The sequence below is a fragment of the Pagrus pagrus genome (assembly GCF_965226575.1).
Source record: "Pagrus pagrus genome assembly, chromosome: 23".
In the NCBI taxonomy this organism is placed as follows: domain Eukaryota; kingdom Metazoa; phylum Chordata; class Actinopteri; order Spariformes; family Sparidae; genus Pagrus; species Pagrus pagrus.
This window is the reverse complement of record NC_140205.1, coordinates 8,968,365-8,995,461: the sequence shown is the minus strand read 5'-3', so window position 1 is coordinate 8,995,461 and position 27,097 is coordinate 8,968,365. Positions and strand designations below refer to the sequence as shown.

Sequence of the window (27,097 nt, the reverse complement as noted above, 5' to 3'; positions counted from 1 at the left end):
GTGGCAAAGGAACATCTAATTCAGCATTAAACTTGGACCATAATGGTGATCCAATAATGGCCCCTTAGCTCACACTTAATTAATCCATACCAAGAATCGGCCAAAAAGGAGGACGTCTAATTGCTCCAGTCATCAAGAATCAGCTATAAAAAGGAGAGTCTTTAAAAGTTGACTTACATGCCAGTGTTGGCCGGCTCCCGATGGCCAGTTTGTAATAATGGAGCGCTTCGGTAAACCGCTCATTCTCCTGCAGCAGCAAGCCACTGAAAGACACAAAGAAAGCAAAACATGTGGGACGTTTTTATAATAATGTGCGTAACAGAGTATTTGTCTTGTTATTTTTAATCTGCGAAGGTAAAGAAAAGCTTAACCAGAATGTCAAAGTGATGAGGGCACTTTGGGTAAAAGCTCGGCAATGAAAACACAAAGAAGTAGCGGCTTCTGTATCCTTTACCCCAATATACCAACACATAACCCCGATGCACCCAACCATCAATCACATTCAAGCAGCACCTCCGTTTTAAAGGGTTCAAAAAAACACATCGTTTGGTTTTCCCTTCTCCCTTCTTCTCCCTATGTTGCTTTGCCAGCTTCCTGACACCCGTAACTTGAGAGGCAGCCGAGAAGTCGAGAGAAAAACAGTGTCAGCATGAGAGCGAGGAGAGAGACATGGGTCTGCTGTGAGGTTTTGGCACCTTTGACACCTTGTGTCGCAGGGTTGGAAGTTGCTCGTTTTCTCCCACAGGCCCTGCAAAAAGCCACGACTAATCAAATCAGAAGCTCAAGCTACGAAGAGCCACGAGGGGACACGCAAAAAGTTATTTCCTCTTTGTCACACTCTTGCATCACGCTCACTAGTATCAGATCTATTTTTGTTTTAGCTTCTCGCCGTCTGTCACTCTCGCCGTCGTTCTGCCTTTCTTGTTCTGCGATCTCAAGTGATGGATGGGAGGAATCAGAACTCGTCGGTGTCAAGACTTTGCAAACAGCGGGGAAGGAGGATCTCAGATCTTTAACACTCACAGGTTATACAGCATGTCAGCCATGTTCCCTCGGTGGTGCAGAGCGTTTCTGTACGCCCTCTCTGCCTCCGCCATTTTGCCCTGGTTCTTCAGTACGTTCCCCAAGTTTCCCCAGGCTACGGGAGACAAGTGTCAGTCAAAAGTTGCACTTTCAGAAGAAGCAAAACACATTCAGAGATTGTGTTAGTGCTGTCAAGTTTCAAAAATAAACTGGCACCAGTTAGTTGAATAAACACAAAAGCCTTTGTACAGCTGTGTACATAGTTATTCTGCTTATGTTCATGTTGTGATGTGGTGTAGAATTAATTCTGTGTTGAAATTGAACTTTTTTCAAAGCAAATCTTTCATGAAAGAGCCTGAAAGTCACACTGTGGATTTCTCTGTGGGCTGAACTGTGTTGCAGCTCCCCGAGCAGAGATGTTCTGTTATTTTCAGATGATGAACAAGGCTGTGCAACAGTGTGGAGACAGCCAGCAGAGGAATAAGTCTTATGAGGTAGGGCTGGGTCTTGTTTGAGTATAGATGGTTATTAGTTCAACATGCGGTAGCTTCGTTTTTCTGTTTCCTCAGGCAATCGTAGGATATTTAAGAATGGCAAGAAAAAAAGAAAGAAAAATCATGGCTCGAGTTTGAATAGCTTTGCTCTACACAGGACGCAAACCCCAGTCTCCTGACTAAAGGTCCTGGGAGTCACCCACCAACCTACTCCCACCTCATTCACTGCATACTTAAACACTTACGTAAGTTAACTTACAAAATCATGTAATTAATTTACTTAATTAAACCAAACTATGTTCTTTTCCTAAACCTAACCAAGCAAAAGTTGAAGCTGCTGCCGTCACCGTGACTAGAAGTGACACGGCCTGATGGTAAATGCTAACATGGTGTAAAGGTAGCATAAGTAAAAACAAGGCATTAAACCTGCAAATTGACTTGGTAGTATTAGTTGTACAGCAATATCTGAAGTGTGCTAATGTTAGCTAACATTAGCCACCATTATCTACTAGCGATATAGTCAAGCTGGCTTTAGCAACAAGAATTTGAGTGTATCCGACAAAGGTTAAAGTTGATACCCATCCCTGATGAACACTGGTGCTCTTCTCTTACCTTTAGCAGGATTCACACTAATCCCAGACTTGTAGAGATTCTCCTCGTCGCTCCAGTCCCTGTTTCTCTGAACAGTTCTGAGCCCGTTCAGCAGCACTAGTCCCGTGCAGAGACACAACAGCAAGGCCTTACAGCCTTTAGTCCTCAGTCTGACGTACAAGGTTCTTGCACCGGTCGCAACCAGTAAGCAAAAGCCTATACTGGGGATGTACAGTACCCTCTCTGCTATTACAAAACCAACATAAAAGAACAGGTTAGCTGCTGGGATGAAAGGCAGTGACATGATGCCTAATGATAACAGCACTAGGTTTTCTGTGGGGGGCAGGGACGTCCGTGGAGGGCATTGGTGGAGTCCACCTGAGCCGTTCAGGGTGGTCTTTGGCGGCCCCTGGTCTGTGTTATGGTTTGTGTCAGGGGCATGGTAACCATTCCCGTTAGTGATTGATTTCCCATTAGTGATATGAGCTTTCCCATTGGTCTCCTTGGCTTTGCAGGTGGGGCTGCGAAGGCCAAACAAAGCCAGGAGGATAAATCCACCATAAAAGGCAACAGTGTGAAGGTTCCTCCAGTCGGCCAGGGACCTGACCAAGGGCACGGCGTCCATGGACCAATCGAAACTGAGCTTGTCAGGGCAGAGCAGGAGCCAGGCGTTGGCAGCGGGCAGGTGGAGGAACGTCAGCGTCCGTGTGAGAAAATGCGGCGAGTCAGCTGCAGGGTTGTCAGAGTTGGAGAAATTGGGAGGCTTATTGCCCATCCAGTAGAGGCGAGCTGACAGCAGAAACACTCCCCAGGAAGCCAGCACGCCGAGACTCAGCAAAACACTGATGTTCTTTTTCTGGAAGAGAGGAGGAAGAAAAAAAAAAAGTCATGCTAAAGGAAAACACCTAAATCAACATCTCAGTCCAGAAGAGCTTAGTCAAAGCCGCAATATTTTGTCCGTGCGCCAGAGCACATGAATTAGTTTTCATTTTTAGAGGCTATTTTAATACCTGTCAAGTTATTCAGGGTTTGGATCAGAGCTGAATCAGAGCAACCACCGTCTTGTAAACATATTTATAGTCTCTGTAGACAACAAGTTATTAAGAGGGATGGTCCAGTATTTCACGATGAGCTGTTAGGGTTTGATTTATCACAGAAATGCTATATAGAAACTAGAGAAACTATGCAAAGCAATCTCAGGAATGTTTTTGATAGCTGCCCGGGGCCGAGACCGCACTCACGTACAATTATACAGTCCTCTGTAACACTAGCACAGTTCTTAAAATTAAAATGCACCGCAGCCAGAAACAACACGGCTCTGTTTACATGATAATAGTGAAATATGACATATTCAAACTGGTGAAAGACGCACCGGGACTTGGACAGCTGCGCGCCGTAACGGGTGTCACTTTCTGTCAGCAGCAACGTGACGGCTCGAATCACGAAATAGTCATTTTTAATGGAATATGTCGTTTTCAAACTGGTGAAAGATGAATTTTCACATTTGGTTTGGCAGTAAATACTTAAATGTCAGGAAGGTTTTATCGAGGATAACAGGGGAAAACCCCAAAGAAAATGAAAGGAAAGAAAACGTAACTCTGTTAAACTTGCAGGTTGAAGACATACTGATATCAGTATGGAGAAAAATTACGCAGAAATTCGATTTTTTTAAAGAAAATATTCATATATACGCATTACAGTGACTTCTGGAGCTCTTCACCTCCACAAAACACACCACAGCACTGAGGCTAGCCAGCTAACCGTTAGCCATAATTCTGCGTATATAATTAAACCACCCTCCCCTCAGTCCTGACCTATCAGAGGTCAACTTTGAAGTAAACCTAAAGCATGAGAGGCTTTCTCCATAAGTCTTCCCTTGTTGCCTGTCAGGGTTGCAGTGAGTGTGACCGCTAATCAGCTTAGGACTCATTGTGTTGGCATGTAGATGCTGTTTACATCTCATAAGAGCATTAAATCTGCAGCATGATCGCCATTAGGGTAATCTGGCACGCAACACCTTTAAGAAGAAGTGTCACACGCCAACCTCGACTGAATGGTCCCCTTATAAAACTTGAAAAGCATGTTCAACTCTTAAAAACCAGCTGTATTGATACTTGGAAGGCCATTCGGTTAAAGAATTGGACTTCGATGCATAAATTAGATACGGGAAGTATGCGTTATGCCACGGGGCCAAAAGTATAACTCATTTCAGTTGCTTTACAATGATCTGCAATTTGAGTTACAGATACTAGGACATGACAGGGTTGTATAATCACATCCTTGACCTTTGATCACCCGCTTGTTAAATGACATTCCTCAGTGACAGCGGGGAGAAATATGGGAAGGCGTCTCCGTAAGACCGATGCCATTTCTGGTTCTGTCAGATGTTTTGATGTCAAATTTCCTCAGTACCACATTCTGTGGCGATGCTCTCTGAAATCAATTACGGCTTAAATCTGATTTAGTGATGTGTTTTTGCCAAGCTTAAGTAAATCTGATTTCATTTCTTTCATTAAAAACTGGTGAAACTGGAACGTCACACAGGCAAAGACTTACTGACAGAGACAGCGTGGCGCAGTCCGGACCCAAAAAGTGCTTGTTATTCATGTTCCTCTTTACCTTGTGGACTGAAAACGACATAACATCGTGAGTGATTATCACAGAGATGCTGCACACTTCCTTTTTTCTGAGCCCATTCGTTCTTTCCCGAGCAGCAGTGTAATATGAACTCTATTTGAACCTGTCCGGAGGGAATTAGAGCTACTGCTGCACGCTTGTACTGTAAATGCTGTTTATCCTGTGTTGTATTATTACTGAGGACAGGAGGAATTTATATATTGGCGGTCTAGTTTTGTGGTTCAGGGTTGGCCTTGATATGAATAATCACCATCAGGGCATCTATAACTCAAAGTGTTGATCCAGTGTAGCCCTACTTATGTTCTTATCTCTTAAGTGAGTTTACTATGGTAATAATTCAGACTCTCAGTATAATCCACCCTGAATGGATTGCACAATAGGCAGATAAAATATTTTTTAAAGGCTACACAAAGAACAAAGAACACGCTTTTATTTGTATCGGCCATTTTCCTCTGATATCGAACTCAGGGGGGGGGGAAGCTCAGATGTCGTACTGCTGTGATCCGGCGTGCAAGTCTTATAAACGCAGGCGATCAGACAAATTGTTGTCATTTCACTGCTTCCTGATTGATTAGCAACTGCAAAGACAACGGATAGTTTAATCAGGAGGGACGTCGGACCATATTACAAGGTAAAACTACAGGTTTGATAACCGATTAGCTTCTATCAGACAACAGCTAGCGTTAGCATTCAACCACATTCTAGCTAACGATACTGTTTTGATGGGATACGATTAGAAACACATTTTGGAGTCTAAACCTGGAAGTGAAACACACTGGATGTAATCATGCTAACATCAGCTAATGAGTCATCAAATGTTGTTTTACGTTGAAATATGGCGTAATGATTTTTACTTTGTATTGTCTTTTCAGTTGCTGGTCAATTGAGAAGCTGTAAAATGACAACTATTAGATAAATTACCAACGTTTATACTACATTCATTCAACCACATTCAAGTCTCCCACCCTGACGTTGGAGGAAAATATGCATTTAATCTGTGTTTTTACCACAGTTTGAGACACACGACCTCAGTCATACTTGAGTAAAAGTAAAGATATCGTGTTACTTAAGTAAAAGTCTTCAAAGTGTCTGATATTAAATGTACTTAAATATCAAATGTACAAGTACAATTAGGTTATATGTTGTTAAAAATGCTCTATTTTTTTCATTAGGGAACATCTTAGTAGGAATATTGTCTTTTTGGAATAAGGGCAATGCATGATTGAGCTCATCTGAGCACTTTCATGAACCATGATGGAAAACACAAGATCTCCATGTTCGGATTAGAATAAGAGGTTTAAGCATCGACTCGCCTGACCTACTGGCTCCAGTTGATTTCTCCAGATCTGAAATGGAAAAGCATTCGTTCCCCCGAAGAGTTTAGCTGAGGTAGGGAGAGTCGGCACAGCTAGTTTACAGAAAGTCACTCGTCATTAGTAAGATGGAAAAGGGCCAGGCCAAGGAGTTCAACACTTTGGAGCACTCTGAGAGGAAGTGAGGGTGGGGAAAAAAATTGGATATTGATTTGGATGCTGAAAGGTGGTACACAAAGGATGAAGGAGAGTGCCTTTTACACAAAAAGCGGGAAGGAGGGGGGTGCTTATTGATGGATGAGGCCGTATCAGCTGTCAAGGGAGGAAACTGTCTGCGAAATCCAATTCTGCTTGGTATCCGAAGATAAGCCAATTCCAGCGAGAGAGTCATTTGTGGTATTTAGGTGAATGAGCTTCATTTTACCCCTCGCTGCCTTGTCTATTTCCAAATCGTTCCTTAATTGACTGCCCGATCAATCACAAACTCACAACTCAAACTGCAAGCGTGCCGCCATGGAGGCTGGCTCTGCTTTTTAATGATGGATGATGGTGAATTCACAAAGTCAGCAACAAACAACCTGTTGGTTATTGAAGCGGGCACAAAATGGAAGGATTGCTGTTTTTTATTTCCTGTAAAAGTGGAAACCAGGACTGCTGGAGTCTGGTTTGACCTTCTCCGCCACTCTTCTGTCTTTTGTGGTCGAAAATAGATCTTCAGTCACCTCTAACAACTAAATCACTCCCAATCAACTACACCATCCAATTGCTCTAAAAACTCCTTTAACCTCTTGATTGAGCCGTTGATTTATTGATTTTCCTAACAGAAAAAATGAATATTGGCAGGGCGCTATCCTTACTAATAGAGCCCTTAATATGAGCTATTTTGTGCTAACTGCACATACGTTTTGAGCAAAAACAGTGGATAAATGCCTTAAATGAAAAATAATCATCTTACAGCAATCTTAGACAATAATCTGGACATTTCTTGAGTCTATCTCACGGTGCACGATTTGACTCCGAGGATAGCACAGGTGTAACTAATCACGTTAACAATGGTGCTGCCACATTCAAGTGTGCCAGTAAGCTAGCACGCTCAACACAAGGACAGACCTAATTAAGGCTATGAGCTACACCTGTGTTTGACAAGCCAAACTGCTGCTACCAGAAAGGTCTTTACTGTGTTTATACACATGTGTCCGTGTACGCAGGAAAGAAAAATCTGACAAATTCCACTGCAGCTGAGTTTTTCCCTCCCAACACAATGAAAAACCAGAAGAGCATACCTCCGCCAAGGCCCAAAAGTCTCCTTTATCCACATCAAATTGCACTTACTCAGTTAACAGCCAGCTAAATACACCAGATTTTTTCCCCATGCATTATTCCCTGAGAAATGAAAGGAAATGTCAAAAAACATCCTGTCTCACGATGTTAAAGTGAAAGTGAGAAAAATTCCTGGATCAGTCTCTTTATCCAGATCCGCTGCAAATGTTAATGGGTCTATTCTGGGCCGATACCCACCCACAGCCTAAGTTTCATGGAAATCTGTTCAGTGGTTTTTGTGTAATCCTGCTGACAAACCAACAAACTCTTATAGCTCTTCTCTTTTCACACCGGCTTCAATGAAAGAACTCAATTTAAGTAAAATTCAGGTATTTGTCAACCTTGCCTTGGCTAATGCTAATACAACGGAAAGACTAGCAAAATATGTATCACATTGACTTAAATCCGAACACAGTTAGCCACACTAGCTAATCCAAGAGGGTGCTTTCTCTGTTTACTTTCAGTTATACACTGAGAAAATAACTGAAATCAATATTCTCGTATCCGTGGCTAATGCTAACGTAACGTAATGTCCAGCAAAAGAATGTATCGTATTGACTTAAATGCAAAGGCAGTTAGCCACACTAGCTAATCCAAGGTGCTTCCTGTATTTACTTTCAGTCCGACACGGAGATAAACATTTAAATCAGACGTTAGTTAGAGCGCTGTGCTAACGGTCTAGGCTACAACATGGCAAATCCAAAGTTAGCATTAAAATTAGCATTCTCCATAAAAGCTCTGCGTCTGCTGTAATGAAACTGTTCACACACAATGAAGCTTGAGCTCAAATCTAAAAAAAAAACAGAGGTGATCAGTGCAAGTTAGCATGTTTTGGCTAGCTTCCATGTGAGAAAAAGGTGGGAAAATAAAGATAGCACCACCGAAAACAAAATGGCCACACGAACACCAGATGTATCACCAGCGTCTGCTTTTCCAAGGTTACCTCTGATTTAACTGTTTTCATCTTTCCTGCAGTTGAACTTAAATTCCTGGGAACTGCTTCTAGCTGTGATTGACTAGCCTTGAGATCTGTGTATCCATGGAGGACGGCTGGCGTAATCCCCCGCCAACTGTCAAACGCAACATCCCCACTCGCTCCAAGCGTTTGAACCTAACGCTCTTCCACATATCTCCTCCGCTTTGGATCCTCATTTGGAAATTCAGCATCAATTTTTGTGGCTTTCCCCTCTCCTAGTTTTTGTTCTCCCTCGGTTTATTACTCTCTCTTCCCTGAATTTGCCCCTCTCTCATTCCCTCCGCCGCTCTCTTTCCGCACATAAACATACAGTATTAAACTCCCGAGCCTTCATCTTTTAACGGTGCCATTCATTATTAGCTCTCGTTTTTATTAATCCCAGAAGTGTGTGGTCTGCCTGTTGACACTGTAGCGTGCAGAGTGTTTAAAACATGTCTGAAGAAACAGCGGGACACGGCTGACTTCATACGAGCGCTGTTTAAAGCTGCTGTGGACTGACGCAAGACAGCAGGGGATCAATCTTCCGGACTTTACTTGTTAAAGTCATTTCCAATTTAAGCGGCTCGTAACTCTTTCCCAGCAGACTGGGCCGGTCGTGTACGGGATGTTTTTCGAAAGCCCGTTGAGAAATTTTAATTAAGTTGTTTTCTTGTTTTCCTCCAAAATCTGTTTTTAGCAAAGCGTGATGCCAACCACGAGGTTTGATCAGCAGCTATTCTTTTAAAAGGTGTTTTTCAGAAAGTTGAGCGGGAGATACATCACCCCGCTTTCTCCGTGACATGTGCATGGAAAGGCGTTTCAAAGCTTTTGGACAGTCCGTGTGTTTGCTCAACACACATCCAGCGGCGCTCATATTTGATGCATTACCAGTGACATGCTAAACTGTGTTGAAAGGTACAATGAGGCATGCATCCAGTTCTTTTTCCAGCCCTCTAATGTGTTCTGGATTCTGCTGACTTGGCTCGACTCACCCAAGTCATCAGACAGCAGCAGCAGCAGCAGCAGCAGCAGCGTGGCTGGCTGGCATTGAGAGGGTTGACTTTGATAGAGTGACCTAATTACCCCACAGTTCTCTCCATGAAAGCCACGCTGCTGCCGGCACAGAGACCTGTAATGAGATGGGTCACAGGTTGAAGCCACCAAGACAGCTGATCAAAGGAAGGGCGCCGGCGGTGTTAGCCTGACATTTAAAGAGCCTCCTGTAAGAGTAATGTAGGGACACCGGCGTGAAAGGGGTTTTAATACAACATAGAAACTCTGGATGCTCTTGATGAGATGTCACACATCTGATTTAGTGTTTCTGGCCCTTAGTTACTTGAAAGACTTTCGTCAGGTGATTTTCAGCATTTAAGACAATCATGAACAGCTTAAATGCTCGCTCCGAGTACAAACATACAACAATCACTCTTACAAACAGATTCGTTCTTAATTGGGAAGTGATTTAAGGCTTCATTTACCGTCGTTACGTCAAATGTATCCAGAAAAGTCCATGCGCATATTTACAATGCCATTCATCACCCTTACCTAAATAACACATTAACTGACGGTATAAAATAAGGACGGAGCATTTCTTTCTAACTCTTCTAACTCTGCTGGTTTCAAAAAGAAGTCAGGTTGTATGTAAGCTTATGAGGAAATGACCCTACTTCTCACTTGATTTATCACCTCAGTAAACAGTTTCCTAAGGAGTTTATGGTCTCAGTCGCTGGTTTCAAATCTTCTTCAACACAGCATGATGATCAGTTTGTAAATTAAGGTTCCACCCAGAGTAAAATCAACAATAACGCAGGGACCATATAATGGCCATTTCTGGACTCAAAAAACAAGATGGCGACGGCCATAATGCCAATCTCGTGGCTTCAAAATGACATCATGGTGGATTTCATTGCTCAGAGCTGATTTTAAAGTGTCACTCAATGCAACATTGCAACAACAACAGAGATAAAAACTGGATAAATTTGAAGCTGACGCTGAAGTTCATGCTTCACCAACAGGATGCCACGTCACCCAAAAGCCTGAACTTGCATTACCCATTAAAGCGAGCTAGGTAAAGAGCACGCAGCAGAACTTGCTACAGAGGGCATCATTTCACGGCCGAATGCTTCTGCTACAAGATAATTGGCACGACATTCATCAAGCCGTCAGCTGGTTACACTGAACTTAATGTGCGTGCCTGCAGCGCTCATGGAGACAAACGAGGAGGAGGAGTCGGTAACATTTTAATTGAAGGAACGTGATCAGATCCCTCCGTTGAACTCTCAGTCTCATCTTTTCTTTGACTCCAGGTGCACACATTGAAAGTTTCAGAAAGGCGTGGAATATGGAGGATTAGGGAGGGTAAATCTCCTTTATTTTCAATTGAGGGACTGTATTTAATTTCACACCTTTATCTGAAAGGTGTAATCACGGGCGCACAAGTAAAAGCTTCAAATCCTTGCGCAACATTTGAACAAAGGCAGCCCAGCTCAAGCTCAGCGGAAAGATCCCTGACTTTTCAGATTACCAACAAGAGCTAACCGTTTCTCTTGGCCTCATTCATCAACCTGTTAATTTTAGTCACTGACAAACGGAGATTGGAAAGAACAAAGACATTACGTTCCTATGATCCCGGCATGTGAGACTCATTCTGCCTTCTCAACAGGCACCACACCTTCCTTTGTCTCCATCTATCACTTTCTCCGTCTCCCTCCGTCCTACCTTGTCCCATTTGAAATCTCATCTCGGTCTGATTAGGGAGTTAATAGGATGAGAAATGGAGTGCTGGCCGAAGCGCATCTGTCTCCTCTGCTACGCCGCGGCTGATTTGCATTTTCTCATTGCTCGTGGCTGTGGTCAGGTAATGTGATGGGGAGGATTTTTCAATCTTTCGCTTCATTGTGGAAGAAATTGAATATTTTTTGATCGAAGGGGGGAAAAAAAAACGCTGCTTTGTTTGCAACCTGCTTGCCTCAGTAGCTGAGCGAGTCCGTTCCCAAAGTGCTTTTAGGGCACGGTAGGTGAGAAAACAAAAAAAAAAAAAAACAGATAATAGAAAGGAAGTGAGAGCACAGTTTCCCTCTCCCTCGCGTATTCCCTCTTCTCCCTTTTGTGTTCCCATGCGTCCAGAGACGTCTGGCTCGTAATCGAGGAAATGATTGCCCCCGTGGCTGGCCCCGGCACATAACGAGCTCCCCGCCAAGATAACCGTGACTGGGGCAATAGAGGAGGGCATTGCCAGAGTGATAAACGAGCCAGATGTGCTGCTGGTGGCAGGAGGGAGGGGGGGACTGGCAGCTGGAGCAGACGGGCTGGCACGGGAATGCTGGCCAGGGCTATTGTGTCTGGGCAGAGAGGTGGCGGCTGCTGGTGATAGCCCAGCGCTCCTGTGTGATAAATAAACAAGGAAATGTGATTTTTCATAACGCCGTCTGACAAGCACCGAGGGTGATGAAATCTTTCGGAGCGTAAGGCAACCGACTGGAACAAGAAGTGCTCGACTTCTTTCAGGTTTCACTCCCGAAAGCTCTGTCTCTATACGGTCTTTGTTCATATAAGGGGCGGACGGAAAAGTGGGAACGCCAGATAAAACAATACGATCGTGACAAATACATGCACAGAACTCTTTTTAAAACCTCAACAAGGATCCAAAGTTGCCAGAGACGAGGTGCAGTCTGACCTTCCCATTCGGATTTTTCTCTCAAAGAATTTAAATCGACAGCGTACACAAACATCCGTTACATGACCTTCCCTCACTCTCACTCAAACAAGTCTCGACAACAGAGCTTTTTGTACAAACAACATCCAAATGAAAATGAACTGAAGTACATCTCCCCTTTTGGTGAAATGGTCGTAGTGAATTTAAGCTCTCCCTCCACAGTGTACGGTCTTGCTGTCAAAGGTAAAAACAGAAGGAGTCTGTCTAATGCGCTGCAGTGAAAAGTTGTCTCAGTGTTGTTATTGCGCATTCATGACCCTCGGCTTCAATGTTTCACTTTCCCAAAAGAAAATCAGGAGCAACAGATCGACCTGCAGTAACAACACACACTGTCGTCAACTCGAGTAACTTCCCCGTCTCCGCTCTGCTCCGAGTCTGTGAAGCACACGCAAACAGGCAGCAGAGGAGGAGAGGTAGAAACCACAACTGTAAATGACAGCAACAAGTACACAAAAATGAGGTAATCAACATAAAATATTCCGTTTTTTCTTGCTGTTTGTCTGCGTAAACGTGACTGGCACAGGATCGGATGTATCCGACACTGATCGGCCAGTCGTGGGTAAAACCGAATCCAGTCTCTGGACAATCGATCAGTGAATCTCTATCAAAAATCGGAATGGTTCTTTAATTTTGACGTATTTAGATTTGAGAACATGCCTGCTAAAGAAGGCAAAATGGCTATTTTAGATTATTTACTCTAATTTCTATAGTATCATACAGTGAATGATTTTATCTGTGATTTATACATTTTGTTGAAGTCAATGAAGGCGTGAGGACCTGATTGTGAAAGTTGCTCAAGTTGTTCTTTTTTCGTTGCATTGTTTAAAAATGTAAACATCGCACCCTAAATCCAGCTTATGTGAACTAATGGTATCCATAAAGGTCGTGTCTCTACTGTCTGCTTATGCACGGCTCCATGAAAAAGCTTGACAACGTAACACAATCCCAAGACAGCTCAACAAACACTACCAGATTTTTTTTCACCCTTTTTTAAAACCTTTTTCCATCCGCTTGATTGTTGCGATGACTTCCCATTTGTTTGAAGGAAACCTGATACAGCCTCAAAGACTAAGTGGAACAATCTGATCCAGAATATATTATACGCTCTGACAGCGTGCAAAATTAATTTTCAAAACCCTAAAAGGGTAAATAAAAAGGCCAAAACTGGATTGTAGGAGGTTCTGTCATTGTTTGTGTTGTAGTATTGCATCATATTGTTATTCTACTCTCTTCTCTTGTCTCTGGTTTGCATTTACGATTATATATTTGTCTGTTTCATCATCTGCAAACGAGTTACATCTCTTTTTTCCTGCTGCGTAGCTCCTCTAACACGATTTCGCAGCTTTAATAGATGTGTGGTTTGAATTTGAAAGACAGGTGTTGTTTTGCATCTGCTAAGCTCGAGCAATCATGGAAGCGCACACGCGCGAGTCGCTCCTGCTCCTCCTGCCGAGCCCTGCGAAAGAAAAAACATCATATTTCTTCCCCCTCTCTGATCTCTCTGGGCCTGCTCACCACAAGCCCTCTCATAACAGTCGTGGGGTTATCGCTCTGCCAGAAACGACTACCGGAGAAGCTGCCCCTCAGGTACGGTAAAGCCTCGCACACTCGTGTTTTCATTTGGACGCTGGCTGGGTAAATAAGAGAGTCACGCACACGTTTGCAATGTGGCTACAACAGAAGGTTCCAGGGGACCTTTAGTGAGGTTACACCACAAATGTTGCAACAAACAGAGGTATTTATAGATGTTTCCTGAAAAAGAAACCTCTATAAAAAGCTTCACGCACACACACACACACACACACACACTATAGAGAGCCAGTCTGCCCTTGCTCAGCACAACCCAAGGGGACTTTTTATTACGGCAGTTACGCGCTTTACGAGGACCATCATGTTGGCTAAGGAGCAGTTCCTCTAATCAAATGTAGAGTGCCTGTGAGAGGAGCTTTTCCAGTCAAGCATCAGATGAGTCACTGCGTCAAGGTTGTCGTCCTCGGATCACTTCGCCGCTTTTCATCGTTCTAACTTCAAAATGCAGGGATAGAAGTAACAGATTACTGTTAAAGTTTACTCGAGTTCACGTAACAAAGTCAGTTTTTGTGCTTGTCATGCCAGTAGTTTTAGCTCCACTTAAGCACACAGTATGTAATTTCTGCCGCTAGGTGTCTCTCGATCAAAACAAGACAAAAGACGTAAGCAGCGCGGGATCATGGGAGTTGTTTTCATTGGTAAACAACCACCATCGCAAGTGAAAATGTACCTGACGCGACTCAGGCAGAAATGTTCACAGATGAGGTATGCTACAAGATTATCGTGGTCTGACGAATCCACTATAATGATATTATCGCGATAACTAGAATTTTTTTTTAACTGCACAAATCAATCTTTTACTCTGTTTATTGTGTGTTTTGTCTCTTTTTTGGCGTGTTAGTGTTCAAAGGAATCATTTTAAGGCCACCAATAACATCTTATGTGTATTACTAACACAATTTCAATATTGAATTTTTTACTCGGGGGCAGTGAAAGCAGGCAAAAAGTCAACCATATAATCATCTTTAAATTTGATATGGTGAAACTGTGGCTAATTTACACAGCCTGCATAAAAAGTGACATCAGCATTTATTTGAAATCGTGTGTCAAGTGACTCTTTTACTTTTACTTGTACTTGAGCAAAACTTCTGTGACGAAACAGGAGTATTCAGGAGCTCGGTCGTCAGAAGACGCAGGTGTCTCATCGCTTCCTTCACTCATCTAACATCCTCGACGAATGCAGCAGGAGAGGAAAACGTTAGCATAATGAGAAGAACCTCAGGGGTTAAGAGGGTTAAATCGGAGGCTTGCGGAGGAAGTGTACTGGTGCGTACATTTTTGTATGTTTGGACAGCCGACTCGACAAGTGGACCAAGTCATTTACCAGAGTCGGATGTGTTATTGTTGTTCTGCACATGCCTTTTGCCACCTTAAATTGAAAGAAAAAAGAAAAACAACTGACCCTGAAAATAGCTTTTCCCCTGCAATTGCTCTTTCCCCCGAAACACTGACACACACACATAATGAGGCTGAGATCCTAATCTAAATTTCCTTGCATTAATGTGTATCTATCTACCGCAGCAAACCGAAGCAGCGAGGAAGTGGAAAACTTCCCCCCGTCTGCATATAGTTTCTTCCTGTTTAGCAGATGACAAATGAGAATGGCTTACTTTTCATGCAGCAACTGTGCACCAGCAAACAGCTCTCCTAATTACACTCATAATGAAAAGCAAACAGCATGCGACACACACAATTTCCACACAGTACACACACAAAACTCAATCCACCACGCAGGAACCATTAACAGCTGGCTGGATGAGCGTTTGCCTCTGAGGGAAGGAAGAGGAAACTGGATTGTGTGTGGAGACTCCGAGACAAGAGCCAGCGAACAGACCGGCCCCTTCGTTTACCTTTCCTAACAGGCTGAGAAGCGCCTGGCGAAACCGGAGTCTCTGGAACACGAAGAGGTCGTAGACGGCCGACACGGCCAGCACCGTCACCCCCTGCTCCTTCCACAGCATGCTGGCCGCTGCACACCACAGGCTGCCCAGCATCCAGCCCCAGCAGCAGGCGGCCGAGCTGCTCTGAAAGCTCCCACGAGGGTCCCTACGAAGTCCACAGTGTCTCATATAGCAGAGAAGAGACAGCAAAAAAAACAACGCCGCGCCGACGTCCGCCCTCCCGACCACGCCGGCGACCGCCTCAGTGTGAACCGGGTGAGAGGCGAAAAGAAGGCCGGCCAGCAGGCTCCACAGTCCTCCGCCGAGAAGCGTGCGACTGAAGGCGGTGAAGAGGGCGGTGACGAGGCCGTGGAGAACCAGGTTCAGCAGGTGGTAGCCCCAGGGGCGCAGGCCGTGCAGGGTGTAGTTGAGGCGGAAGGAGAGGGTGCAGAGCGGGCGGAAGGACTTGTGGCTGCCGCTGTGGGTGAGCAGGGTGCCCCAGAAGTCGTCATACAGGATGTTGGACCACGGAGTCTCAGGGAGGAGGTCCTGGTTGGTCTTGATGGCTCGGCTAGAAGGAGGAGAAGAAAGAAGAAGACATTATTTTTGATAATATAGTTTTCTTTCCTACTGGTTTTTGTTGTTGTACATTTTTTAACATCTGAACATGTTTTTTGCGTATTTGGGGGCAGCGAAAGCAAGCAGTAACTCCACTTCCTGTCTTTGTCCTTTTCCCGCTCTTTTTCCGCGTACACTTGTGTACGAAACTGTCTTTTTCCCTCACTTTGGTACTATATTTCGTTTTTGTAGTTTTTTCTACTTCATTAGTTCTCAAATTTACCCCTGACCAACGTTTCTTTGGCTCATGCCACCTGCCAGTTTTCGTCTTTGGATTACAGCTTACTTTATTAAAGCTTGCTTTTGGTTTCTTTACCTGCCTGACTTGGTGCTTTAGCATTTAGATCCTCTTCTGCCAAACTTAACAGATATGGGGGCCAACTACGGCAGCCCTAAGCAGTCATGGGTCAAACATATTATTTCCTCCATTTTACTGTGAAACGGAGTTTATGTCATTATCACTGAATTACAGGTGTTGTTTTCCTGACGTAATGAGATTGTTTTGAGAACTCGAGAAAATGATCTTGTTATCTCAGGAACACAGCTGTTGCTGCTGCATGATATGACATGAATCTTGAGAAAACAAATAGAAATGTAACTCGTTGTCACTGGACAAGTGAGGAAGTAGCACGTTCCTGCTTATTACAGCTGCTCATTTACACATCCAGCATTCATGAAGCAACATTAGCATTCAATAGCAGTCGTGTTTCTGGTAGCTGGAGATGAAATTGATGCCGAGATATTAAAATGAACCAAAAGTTGAGGGCCAGAAAACCAAAAATAATGACCTAATAGTTGCTAAAAAGGTGAACTTCACATCACTACGAGCGACGCCTTTCACATGCAAGTAGTCCTGTGATATTGTTAATATAAGAAGCAGACAAAGCCCCTTTAATCTCAGTAAAAACATATTGTGACGCTAAGTATTTTAACATGAAAATGAATAAAACATTTATTCCTAAAACACATGTTACATCTCGACACACACGTTGAGTGCAAAGCATCTCTCATGTGGAATAATAAGCGTTCCATACCGTCATAAGCGAAATTTAATCGACAAATGCAATAAGCAGGCCACAGAGTGCGTAATTAAATATACAGACGGCTGCATTGTTGCTCTCGCTCACACACGCAGCATGTACATATGTCACAGGTACCTGCGCCCACACACACACAGGCAGGTGGCTTCACACCCCCGAGGCTGCTGTGGATTCTCGTAATTAGGGGATCATTACTGGCTGCATTCGTGTACGCTCGTAGACTGCAACAAATGAGGTTCACCACAGGGATCACGAGTGATGGATGGAAATCAGAGCAGAGACGGAGAATCCCCGTGAAAATGTGTAAAAAATCTCAAACCTGATCTAAAATTAAGCCGGCACGGATATCACACAATGGCTGTCAATAACAAAAACAGCCAGATTCTTATTTTCCTGACTCTGCCGGAAGCAGGTCCCAGGGAGCACAACTACAAACCAAGAACAAAACAAAGCGAAAAGGAAACCAGTGTTTCCCCCATACATGTTTAATATTGGGGGTTCTACAAAGAGTTCACCTTCAGTACTACAATAAAAGCATGGATTTTACTCTTCACACACTTTCAAACATGTATCCTATGCTCATTCACGTACACTGTTTACCGTTGTAAACAAGGAACCTATAAAAAGAGGGAAGGGTCATTATGTCACTGAAGCTGCTTTGGAGCCAGTGGTGACGGCTGTATTGAAGTCTACCATACATATAGACGTATCTACGTCATGTGACTTCTGATGAAGAAATGCCTCCAGAACACACTTCAGAGACTATTTTCTTCTCTAAATGATTGACAGGGCTGATGAGGATAGTGTGTCCAAACAGGGGGCCGGTCCGACCAAATATCGCCGACGAGACCGCAATCACACCGCGAACAGGAGCCTGAAAAGCACCGTTTACATGTGTACGAAAGGCCAAAACAAGCTTTGTTTTAAGAAATAGCCTTGTACAGTATGTGTGGACAGGACATAAGGCTGCTTGTGGGTTCTGAAAACTACACTCAGATGTAGACAATGCCACCAGACGTATATAAAAGAGACCCATAACAGAAGAAGACCATGCACTGCAGAGGAGAACGTCAGGAGATAAGATCAGCCAGATCTGCTGCTGTGTGCGCTGACAAGCCAATTACAAGCTGAGAAGGACAGTAAGAACATGACGCCTCGTCCTCTCCTCTGATGTCAGGTCACATGTCGTGTTTGCATGTTTGCTGTATCAAAACTCGGGTTGTGTGAGAATGAATGTCACAAACTTCCAAGATTTTGATCTCACCGGCCTTAATGGCAAATCTCCTCTCTCAGGGCTCAGTTACGATTGGCGCAGTTTTCTGAGCTTGAACATGGCGCACCAGAGAAGGAAAGGGACAGCGACAGGGGGGCCAGCCGAGGACTTCCTTTGTCTGGAGATTGTAACTCAGAGCTGCGAGCATAAAGGAGAGGGAGGGAGAGAAGTGGGGAGATGGAGCTGCCAGTGTGTACCCAGCATGAGAGCGGGGAAGGTAGAAGACAAAAACACATTGGACTACGAATCCGGTGTCAAACGATAAATTGCTCGATGTGTTAATCCGAACTTCAATGTTTTTTCCTTCGAGGCCGCGGCCCTGTCATCGCGTGTAGCTGTATAGTAAATTCCTCCATTTCCCAGGATTGTTCTCCGTCAGGCGGAGGCATGTGTGCGTTTCTCAGGCCAAAGTGGAACTCAGAGCGGACCCGATGCATTACATCACTCCGCTTAAACTGTGTTTATAAAATGTTTAACAGTCCCAGTACGGTGTGGAGTATGATACGCCGGTGGGTGGATATGCGAGCAATAAACGTGCTTTAAAATATCATAATCATCAACATTGAGAGTTTTATTAACGCTGTAAATTACATGAGTGTCTTGACTACAATCTCGCGTTACTACACTGAAACAAAATAAGCAAAATGTCCACTTAAATCTGCATTTGCGTCAATGTTTTTCCACTTTCTGTCCCCCTCAGGCAATAACAGCACACTATCAAATCCAAACATGGCTGGATTCACCCTCGGCCGGCTCCCTCGCGTCCCTCGGCTCGGATCCCAATACTCTCTGGTGATAAATAATTTAAATATTCAAATCAGCGCCAACCACTCATCTCTCTCCCTGCTCCTGCCCGCCACTGGAGGATGAAAAGAATGCATTAGCCACGAGGGTTTGTGGGAAAGCACTGGGTGTGTATGTGCGCGAGGGGGGAATAAATAGATACATGCGAAGGTGTCCGTCTTTGTGTCCCCCGAGTGTGTGCACATGTGTGAGAGTGCGCGCTGACGGCTTCATTGAGGCCTGTCGCCGCTGCAGCCGTGCAGATAGAGTGGTCTCCCGTAGTGATTGCTCTTACAGAGGGGGGTCTTTTGTATTCTGTCGCCGTATGTGGGGCAGGCCGGCAAGCAGGCAGGCAGGCAGGCTGTGGGGCACTCTATTCACAATCCTCAAAGTACAGGACGGGTTCACTCTTTTCAATTTCCTTCCTTTTTTTTTTAAAGAGGGGGAGGTAAAATCGAAAGGATTTCCATCAGAGCCTGAAAAGACATTATAGGTAGGGGTGAGGATTTTTTTTTTTTTTTGGTAATAGGTTGAGGTCTTCTTTCACCTGTCCGCTGCTTTTAGTGAGGAGAAAATTGGCTGTCTTTCAGTGTTTGGGGATGTGTCTTTTCAATATGCAAATGCAGCACTCCACCACCTCCCTAACAGTGATCTCACCAGCAGCGATTTTCTTTTTTTTTTTTTTTTTCATGTGCCGCGCAGCTCACAGTAAACACTATAGGCCTCTTTAGGGAGGGAGCGGGGGAAAATACATTAAATGTGCAAAACGTATAAAGAGCTAACTGACGTTTTCCAAGTGAAAGCCGTTCCTCATTATTACACTGCATCTGTCACAAAGGAGGAGATGTGGACAAAGAAAGGAGGAGAAGTTACAGAAGGGTTTTTTTTTTCTTCTTTTCAAAGATGATTTCATGAGTTTGTGTGGGAGGGACAGAAATAATTGCTTTTTCCCAAAATTGGAGCATAATCTACTGGCAAACATTGCAACAGTTTGTTGTATTTATTGTGCAGCAACAATGAAATGATTTGGCACATCCTAATCTGTCAGGATACTCTTTTAATTAAAAATATTCGGTTTCTATGCTCAGCAAAAGAAAAGGCAATAAAATGCACAGATTTAGCACAGATGTCACCGACACATACTGTTAATTACCTCTAAAAACAGGCGTCCTTACTGAAAACTGAAAACTTTGAAAGTTTCTTTTACACAAAATGTTGTTTACATTTAGTGTTTTTCACCAGAACAGATGCATTTATCCATGTATGCATTTTCTTTTTCATAAAACATTTGCAAATCCATTTTTTTCCCTGTTGGCTAGCTTGCAGTGTGTCATGGTTTGGGCTTTTGGTTCAGTTACTTCCTGGTTTATTTTGGAAGTTTTGCTTTACACTTCCTGTCTTTGTCTTTTTCTCTGCTTTTCTTGCTATTTTCTTCATTTGCTAGTTAGTCCCTAATGTGTTTTTCCCTTGTTTTTTCTTAGTTCGTCCCGGTGTAACGATGACATTTCCTGTGAATATAATGATCAGTGTCCATGTAGAAAGATGGGACCATCATGGGTCGATGGCAGCCTAGAACAAACCAGAAACGGGCTCTTGGGTGGCTGCTAGAAGAGCGAAAGGCCCTCTAGTCACCATAGGGAAGGGTGAGGTGAGGAGTATTCAACTGGTTGCAATCTGCCACTGAATCCTACACACTGGACCTTTAAAGGCATATTCAAATCTATCTATGTATGTGTGTTTAAATTTTGGATGAACGCACTGTTTTAATAAAAATCTTTCTTGCCTCTTTACCAAATGCATAAAGCTATTTACTAAATACTGCAGCCACAGTTTGAATCACTCCTACCCTACTGATCCTCTCTGAACAACTCTCATGAGGCGGAGGGGCCTCGGAGAGATCTTTATCTCTCTCTCAGCTGAAAGCTTAAAATCCCCAGAGTCCGAACCTGCATCCTGTAAAAACAGTTTCCTCAATTGCACCTTTATGAAGTCCAGCTTACAGATTTCAGATGACGAGTTTGTGCGCACACTGCAGCACATTACTCTCCCTCCCACTCTGTTGTCTGACTGAATAAACCAACCTTTAGTTTATATGTTTCTATGAGCTCCAAACAGCAACGTTAACTGCATTGCAAAACACCACACTTGAGTCTCTTTTAAATATTTGGGCTCTGGTCCAGCCTGTCGGTCTGCAGCGTGCGCCCTGGCCTGCCCGCTCCACTCTAATAAACATCTGCAGTATAAACTGCTGCCATCGTTTAACATAATCGGGACTGAATTACAACCTTTTGTAGCAGAGTGCATCCTCCTGCTTCCTCGTGGCAGTAATGAGATGGATTAGCCAATCATCATGAAAAAAGCGCCGTTAATGGATACTGGCCTGGACGTTATTTCATAGATTTCACCACCTCTTTGTTCATTTTCCTTTATTTCTCTCTTCAATTTTCTGCCATTATGTCTCTCTTTTGAATTTCTTTAGTTAATGTCATCTTCATCGTCTAACTCCCCCAACTTGTCACCTTTACTTTCTTCCTCTCTGCTCCTTTATCGTTCACATCTTTCTACTTCTGCCTTAATAACTCCTCGGAGCTGATATGCTTCAGCACCAAGTCCTTTTCAATACCCCTTGTCTGGCCAGGATTTATTAAATTTCCATCTTCTTGCTGAGCAATCTGAGAACTAATTAAACACAGAGACAGAGAGCTGCTGCAGACAGGCCTTTTCACACAATGCTAATCTCAGGCTGGCGCTCCGCTGAAGTAAACACGCCACTGATGCTGCCGGCTTTGTGCAGGGGTAACAGGAACGCGGATGATTAAGAGTCCGTGAGAAGAAAAGGCCTCCGCGCTGAAGGGACAATACAAACCTGTATCACGGCAGCACAGGGGAAAATGTGTTGAGCTGCGTGATTACAGAGCTGCCACCTCTATAAACAAGTGAAATACGCCTGGATCGACACGTATTGGAACATTTTGTTCTTTAAAAGTTAAGAAAAGTCACAGAGGACTTCTCAAGAACAGAGTTAAAGGTGCAGCATGTGAGATGTGGCCACCTCTCAATGGTAGCTCCAGAACTATAGGGGGCAGCATAACCGCTAACTGTTGCTCACTTTGCTGTTGCTAACTTTGGCTTAGCGTCCAGCTGCCCTTAGCTAATTAGCTCAGTTAGCCGTACAGCTTAGCGGCCCCTTTAGCTGACCCCAACCTCAGATCACGGGGGCAGTCAGCACGGGTAACAGAGCTCATGGTGTGTTCATGTGCTGTCGGAATTTATCAGAAAAACAAAATCAAGCATCGGCCATCAGCTGAAACTTTGTGCTTTTCTTTAAATCTATTTAAAAAATGGCGGCTCCAGTGTATTATCAGCTTGTGTATTGTTCATTATATCCATTCTGGATTCTAATTTGGTTGGTGAGTACAGTGGATGTGAGTCAAAGTAGCAGCTAAACTGTAACCGTTGGTTTCCAAAGCACTAAATCAGTGGTGGGTGGACATGTATCACAGTTCATTCTAGGGTAGGACCATTGTTTTGGACTGCTGAGCCAGGGGTTTCATCATACTTCTGTCACAACTTTCCATTTTTGCCTACGAAAGCACAAAACAGCACCATGGGGGGGCCTTTAAACTAAATATTCTTTTGTTTTCAGCTTCTCCAATGTCAGGGTTTGATGGTTTTTTGTGTCTTATATCATTGCAAACTTAAATATTTTAGACATTTGGACAATTGTTCACACAAATCAGGACATCTGACAACTTATTGTAGACATTTTTTCGGATATTTTCTTGACTGATAATGAAAATAATTGTTTTGCAGCTCTATTATCACAGGACTGCGAAAAGATCATACAGACAAAAACATAACATAATGGAAACATAGTGGAGAAGTGTTTAAATAAGTCATTTAAAAGGTCCTATATTGTAGAAAGTGTCAAAACTGCTTGCTCAGGTTTGTGAGAGCTGACCAATCAGAGATGACTGGCCTTTTCGGGAGACAGAGGGTGAATAGAGGTGCTGCAGCAATGGAGACTATGAGAAAAATAATGTGATCTTTTTTTATATCAAAGCATCTACACATTTTCATTTCCAAAATAAAAGCATGAACCTGAAAATGAGCATTGTATGGGACCTTTAAAGCCACCTATCAGTCCCTGCGCTCTTCTGATTTATCCCTGCTAATCGTTAATAATTATGCCTCCACTGACCCTGATTAAGTTAAGAACAAATGCCCGATGATTAACTGACAATAAATCAAACAAATTGATTTTGGCATCAAGTTTCAAACAAACAATTTGCATTGGAAGACGAGGCTCTCGCCGCAACCTACGCCGGTTATTGATCTCATCTTCATTTACATTCTGCCTCACATTCAGCAGCAGTGGGATGCGGGCCAGTGTATTACAGAGAGGGGTGTGTACGAGCGAGCGGGTGGGTGTCAGGGTCCAGATCACCTTCGTGTTAATCCCATACTAACAGGATTAGAAAGTGATCATAGAGTGCACGCAGTTCCTGAGACACACACGTAGGTCGGGGGTCAACCGCTAATCTGATTTAAAGGTGCCGTGTATGTGTGCGCTCGGGGCTCCACACTCTTCGCACATGTTGAATGACACCATATGCGATCTATACGAAACAGTGTCATAATTCCATGCGGCGTTACAGTTGGCAGGAAGCGCACCGCTCGTGGCTTTGTTCCCAGCGAGCGGCGCAGCTGGTTGAGGGTAAAAAAAAATAAAAGAAATCCCATAACTTTCACCTCAATGGTCACTCCGGCGGGGGGGGAGCATTGTACCGCGCCACATGAGGCCAACTTGAACACGTGGAGACGGTGATCTGCTGGTTATAATCCCCAGAGGTGCCTACCCATCCATCACAGCGCAAGGTTTGGACGATCATGTGCGAAGCCATTACGCTGGCTGGCTGGCTGGCTGGCTGGGCCTGAGTGATTCATTCATTGGCTGATTATCAGCTGCCGTAATCCTGTCAGTATGTGGCCGCGGCGCGATGGCAGGCAAATGAGGAGATGGCGATGAAGATGAAAGAGAGAGGAAGACACTAGGGCTATGTCCTCATCAGTATTCCTTAGAGAGAGACTTTTCATATTTAAATTTAAATTTCTCCTTACTGAACGGTTGTGCTGACGACACAGACGAAACGGCTTTAATAAGAGTATTTCCTTTTTTTTTTAATCGACCTTCTGTATGTTTAGTTTGTATATCTGTAGGCTGAAGGGTCAGGAAGTGAGCATTAAGGGTGTGTTTAAACATCTTACTTCACCGACGCCACTGGCAGAACAATACCCCCCGCCAGAAGTGGCACCGCTGCTTTCCCACACTCCATCCCACGCCAAACTGGCACGAATAGGGGAGGGAGAGGGAAAATGCATAAATGTCCAGATAGCATTCATAAAACTCTGTCACGCTGCCAGTGGCCTAGTTGTGAAAGATTTATGCTCATGGAGGCTCTTCCTTTTCCTGGTGCTTAAGACGAAATTTGACATTAATTTGGCAGATTTTATGTCCAGCTCAGATGCAATTATTTCTTTCTTAGCGTCATTTGAAATGTTTGAACAGTGATAAACTGCTGCTGGATGGCGTTCAGCGTAGCCGGGCACTGATGAGGTGAAAAAATAAAGAAAAAAACTGGCATTATTTTCGCCTTTTTTATATATATATTACTGAAAATAAACCAGACACACAGGATGAAACTTACTTTGTATTCAAGGCACTAACCTACATTTTTTTCCCCCTCCCCGCTCCTCTCCTGCTCAGTTCACTGGATCTATCTTTTCATTGATTAAAAATAGCCCATCCTGCAGCTCCAAGCATTTTTCCCAAGGGTGCACAATAACCAGCCAGAAGTTTGGTGGAATGAAAAGGGCCAGATAAATGACTTATTTTAAACACTTCATGCAGAGATTAGTGCAGCAAACACAGCGCACACAGCAGCCTATTTAAGACTAACACGGACTTGTTAGCTTGTACAGTAAAGGTTCATCTTTACAGTTTATGTGTTGCTCACGGATCCATGCAGTCGATGTTTGTTTACTCTGAGATGTGCAAAAATGTGCATGAATTCGTTCTTGCTTGAGCACACTATGGGGCTTATGGAAATCAACAGTCTGTACGGTATGTGTTAAATCTTACACACATATTTGTTTACATGCCTTGAACAGAGACACATAATCTGGTAAACACGGCCTACGATGCATGTTGACAAAGAGTGGCATGCACGTAGACTTAGGGATGCGTACTGTTGACATTTCAACCAATATGTCACCGATACTGGTACCTGGAATTCTGTACTGGTACCCAACGGTACCTTTTTTTAATATAAGATATATATATATATATAAGATGCCAAATGGGGTGTAACACCAGCATTTCTGGAAAAGAGGAAGCTGTTCAAGGACCTGGAAGCAGCTGGACAGACTGTTTTTACTCTGTGCAGACCGCTAACGTTGATATGAGGATAATTGCAAACTTTGTTATGTTTCACTCACATCAATATCTGACTAACAAAGTCCAACAAAGTACCAGGGACTTTAACTATTCATGACTTTAATTGCTGTGATCAAAAGACTTCAGGATAGTTCCTCCTCATCACTGGAGTCCAGCTGTTTTAGCCTCATCATCAAGCCGACCCAACAGTCAACTCAAAACTGATTAAGATAAAGTCTCCTCTATATCCTCAGTCTCTCCGAGCAGCCAATCAGGAGAAACAGATTTCTTCCGGGGGCTCCGGGCTTCAAAGAGGCCGAAACAGCCTGAGCAAAGCGTCAGGAAGCTGGCTGTCTCTCTTTTGTCAGGCCAAGGACTTGCTTTCATGTCCCCTGTGTAGCCGGTTTCCTGATTAGCAGAAACTCCAAAATACACCAGGGTCAACCAATTGTACAAAACATGGATGTGCAACTAGAAAATATGTACTGATTGATGAATAAATAATAGTGTGCATGCTTATATGTTCATTACCTGAACATCAAAGATTGCCTCATTTGCCATCCTACGAGCTGTTTACAAGATATTAGTCTCAAAAGCATCGACAGTGAGCTCGTCTGGCAGCAAGAAGCCAAATCAATCATTAAATGGAGAGTTTTGAAGACGCCCAGTGTTGTAACTGAACCTGTAACAATCATAATGAGTCCAAATTATAATCCAGCTTCAAATAGATGTTGTAGATCCAGAAATCTGACATGATTCGAGCCTTTTTCATGTTTACCTTGTCAGGTGCAGGAAGGGTTTGTCTTGATGTTTCAACAAAGGAGAGAACGGCTCCGTCATCGGTTGACTGGTTCAAGTCTGAGCTCCAAACTGATTTTGTTTAATCCCCAACAACGACTGATCCTGACATAATACCTCATGTCAAACTGCAAAGAAAAATGTCTACACTTGTTTTGCAAGGATATATTTAACGGTAACCTAATACCTTTGGGAAATACACCTATTAGCTTTCTTTCTGAAAGGTAGATGAGAAGATAGATACCACTCTCATGCATGACCATTAAGTATGACGCTTGAAGCAGGTGCAGGGTTGCCAGGTCTGCTATTTTTGCATGAAATTGTGCTACTTTTGAAGAGTTGCCACAAACAGTTTCCTGACTGGCTAGCTAGCTAGCAACCTCTGGGAGAAATATAACGCCCAGAGAAAGCAGTTTTTTTTAGTTAACTTAATTTAATTTAATTTAATTAACCATTTTAATTCAGCAAATACACAACCTAATAACACATGGATGTATTGTGTCTAAAAATACTATCAGTAAATACAAAGGCCAGTTAGACATGTATTTACTTTAAGGATACGCAACATTATACATTTTCAGTTGAAATAAGATATGGCATTAACTACAGGGATATGATAATAACATCACAT

At 43.5% G+C, this 27,097-nt stretch overlaps 1 protein-coding gene across 1 annotated transcript in view; it reads right to left on the bottom strand.

The window, feature by feature from the left end:
- Positions 1–27,097, bottom strand: part of tmtc2a (transmembrane O-mannosyltransferase targeting cadherins 2a) — a 62,390-nt gene that overhangs the window by 17,688 nt on the left and 17,605 nt on the right. Inside the window, exons 2-5 of the mRNA XM_084346465.1 lie at positions 15,489–16,089; positions 2,130–2,964; positions 1,024–1,138; positions 178–263 (exon numbers count right to left, since the gene is read on the bottom strand). Coding sequence (XP_084202591.1) covers positions 178–263; positions 1,024–1,138; positions 2,130–2,964; positions 15,489–16,089 — 1,637 coding nt within the window. The remainder of the gene's footprint in view (positions 1–177; positions 264–1,023; positions 1,139–2,129; positions 2,965–15,488; positions 16,090–27,097) is intronic.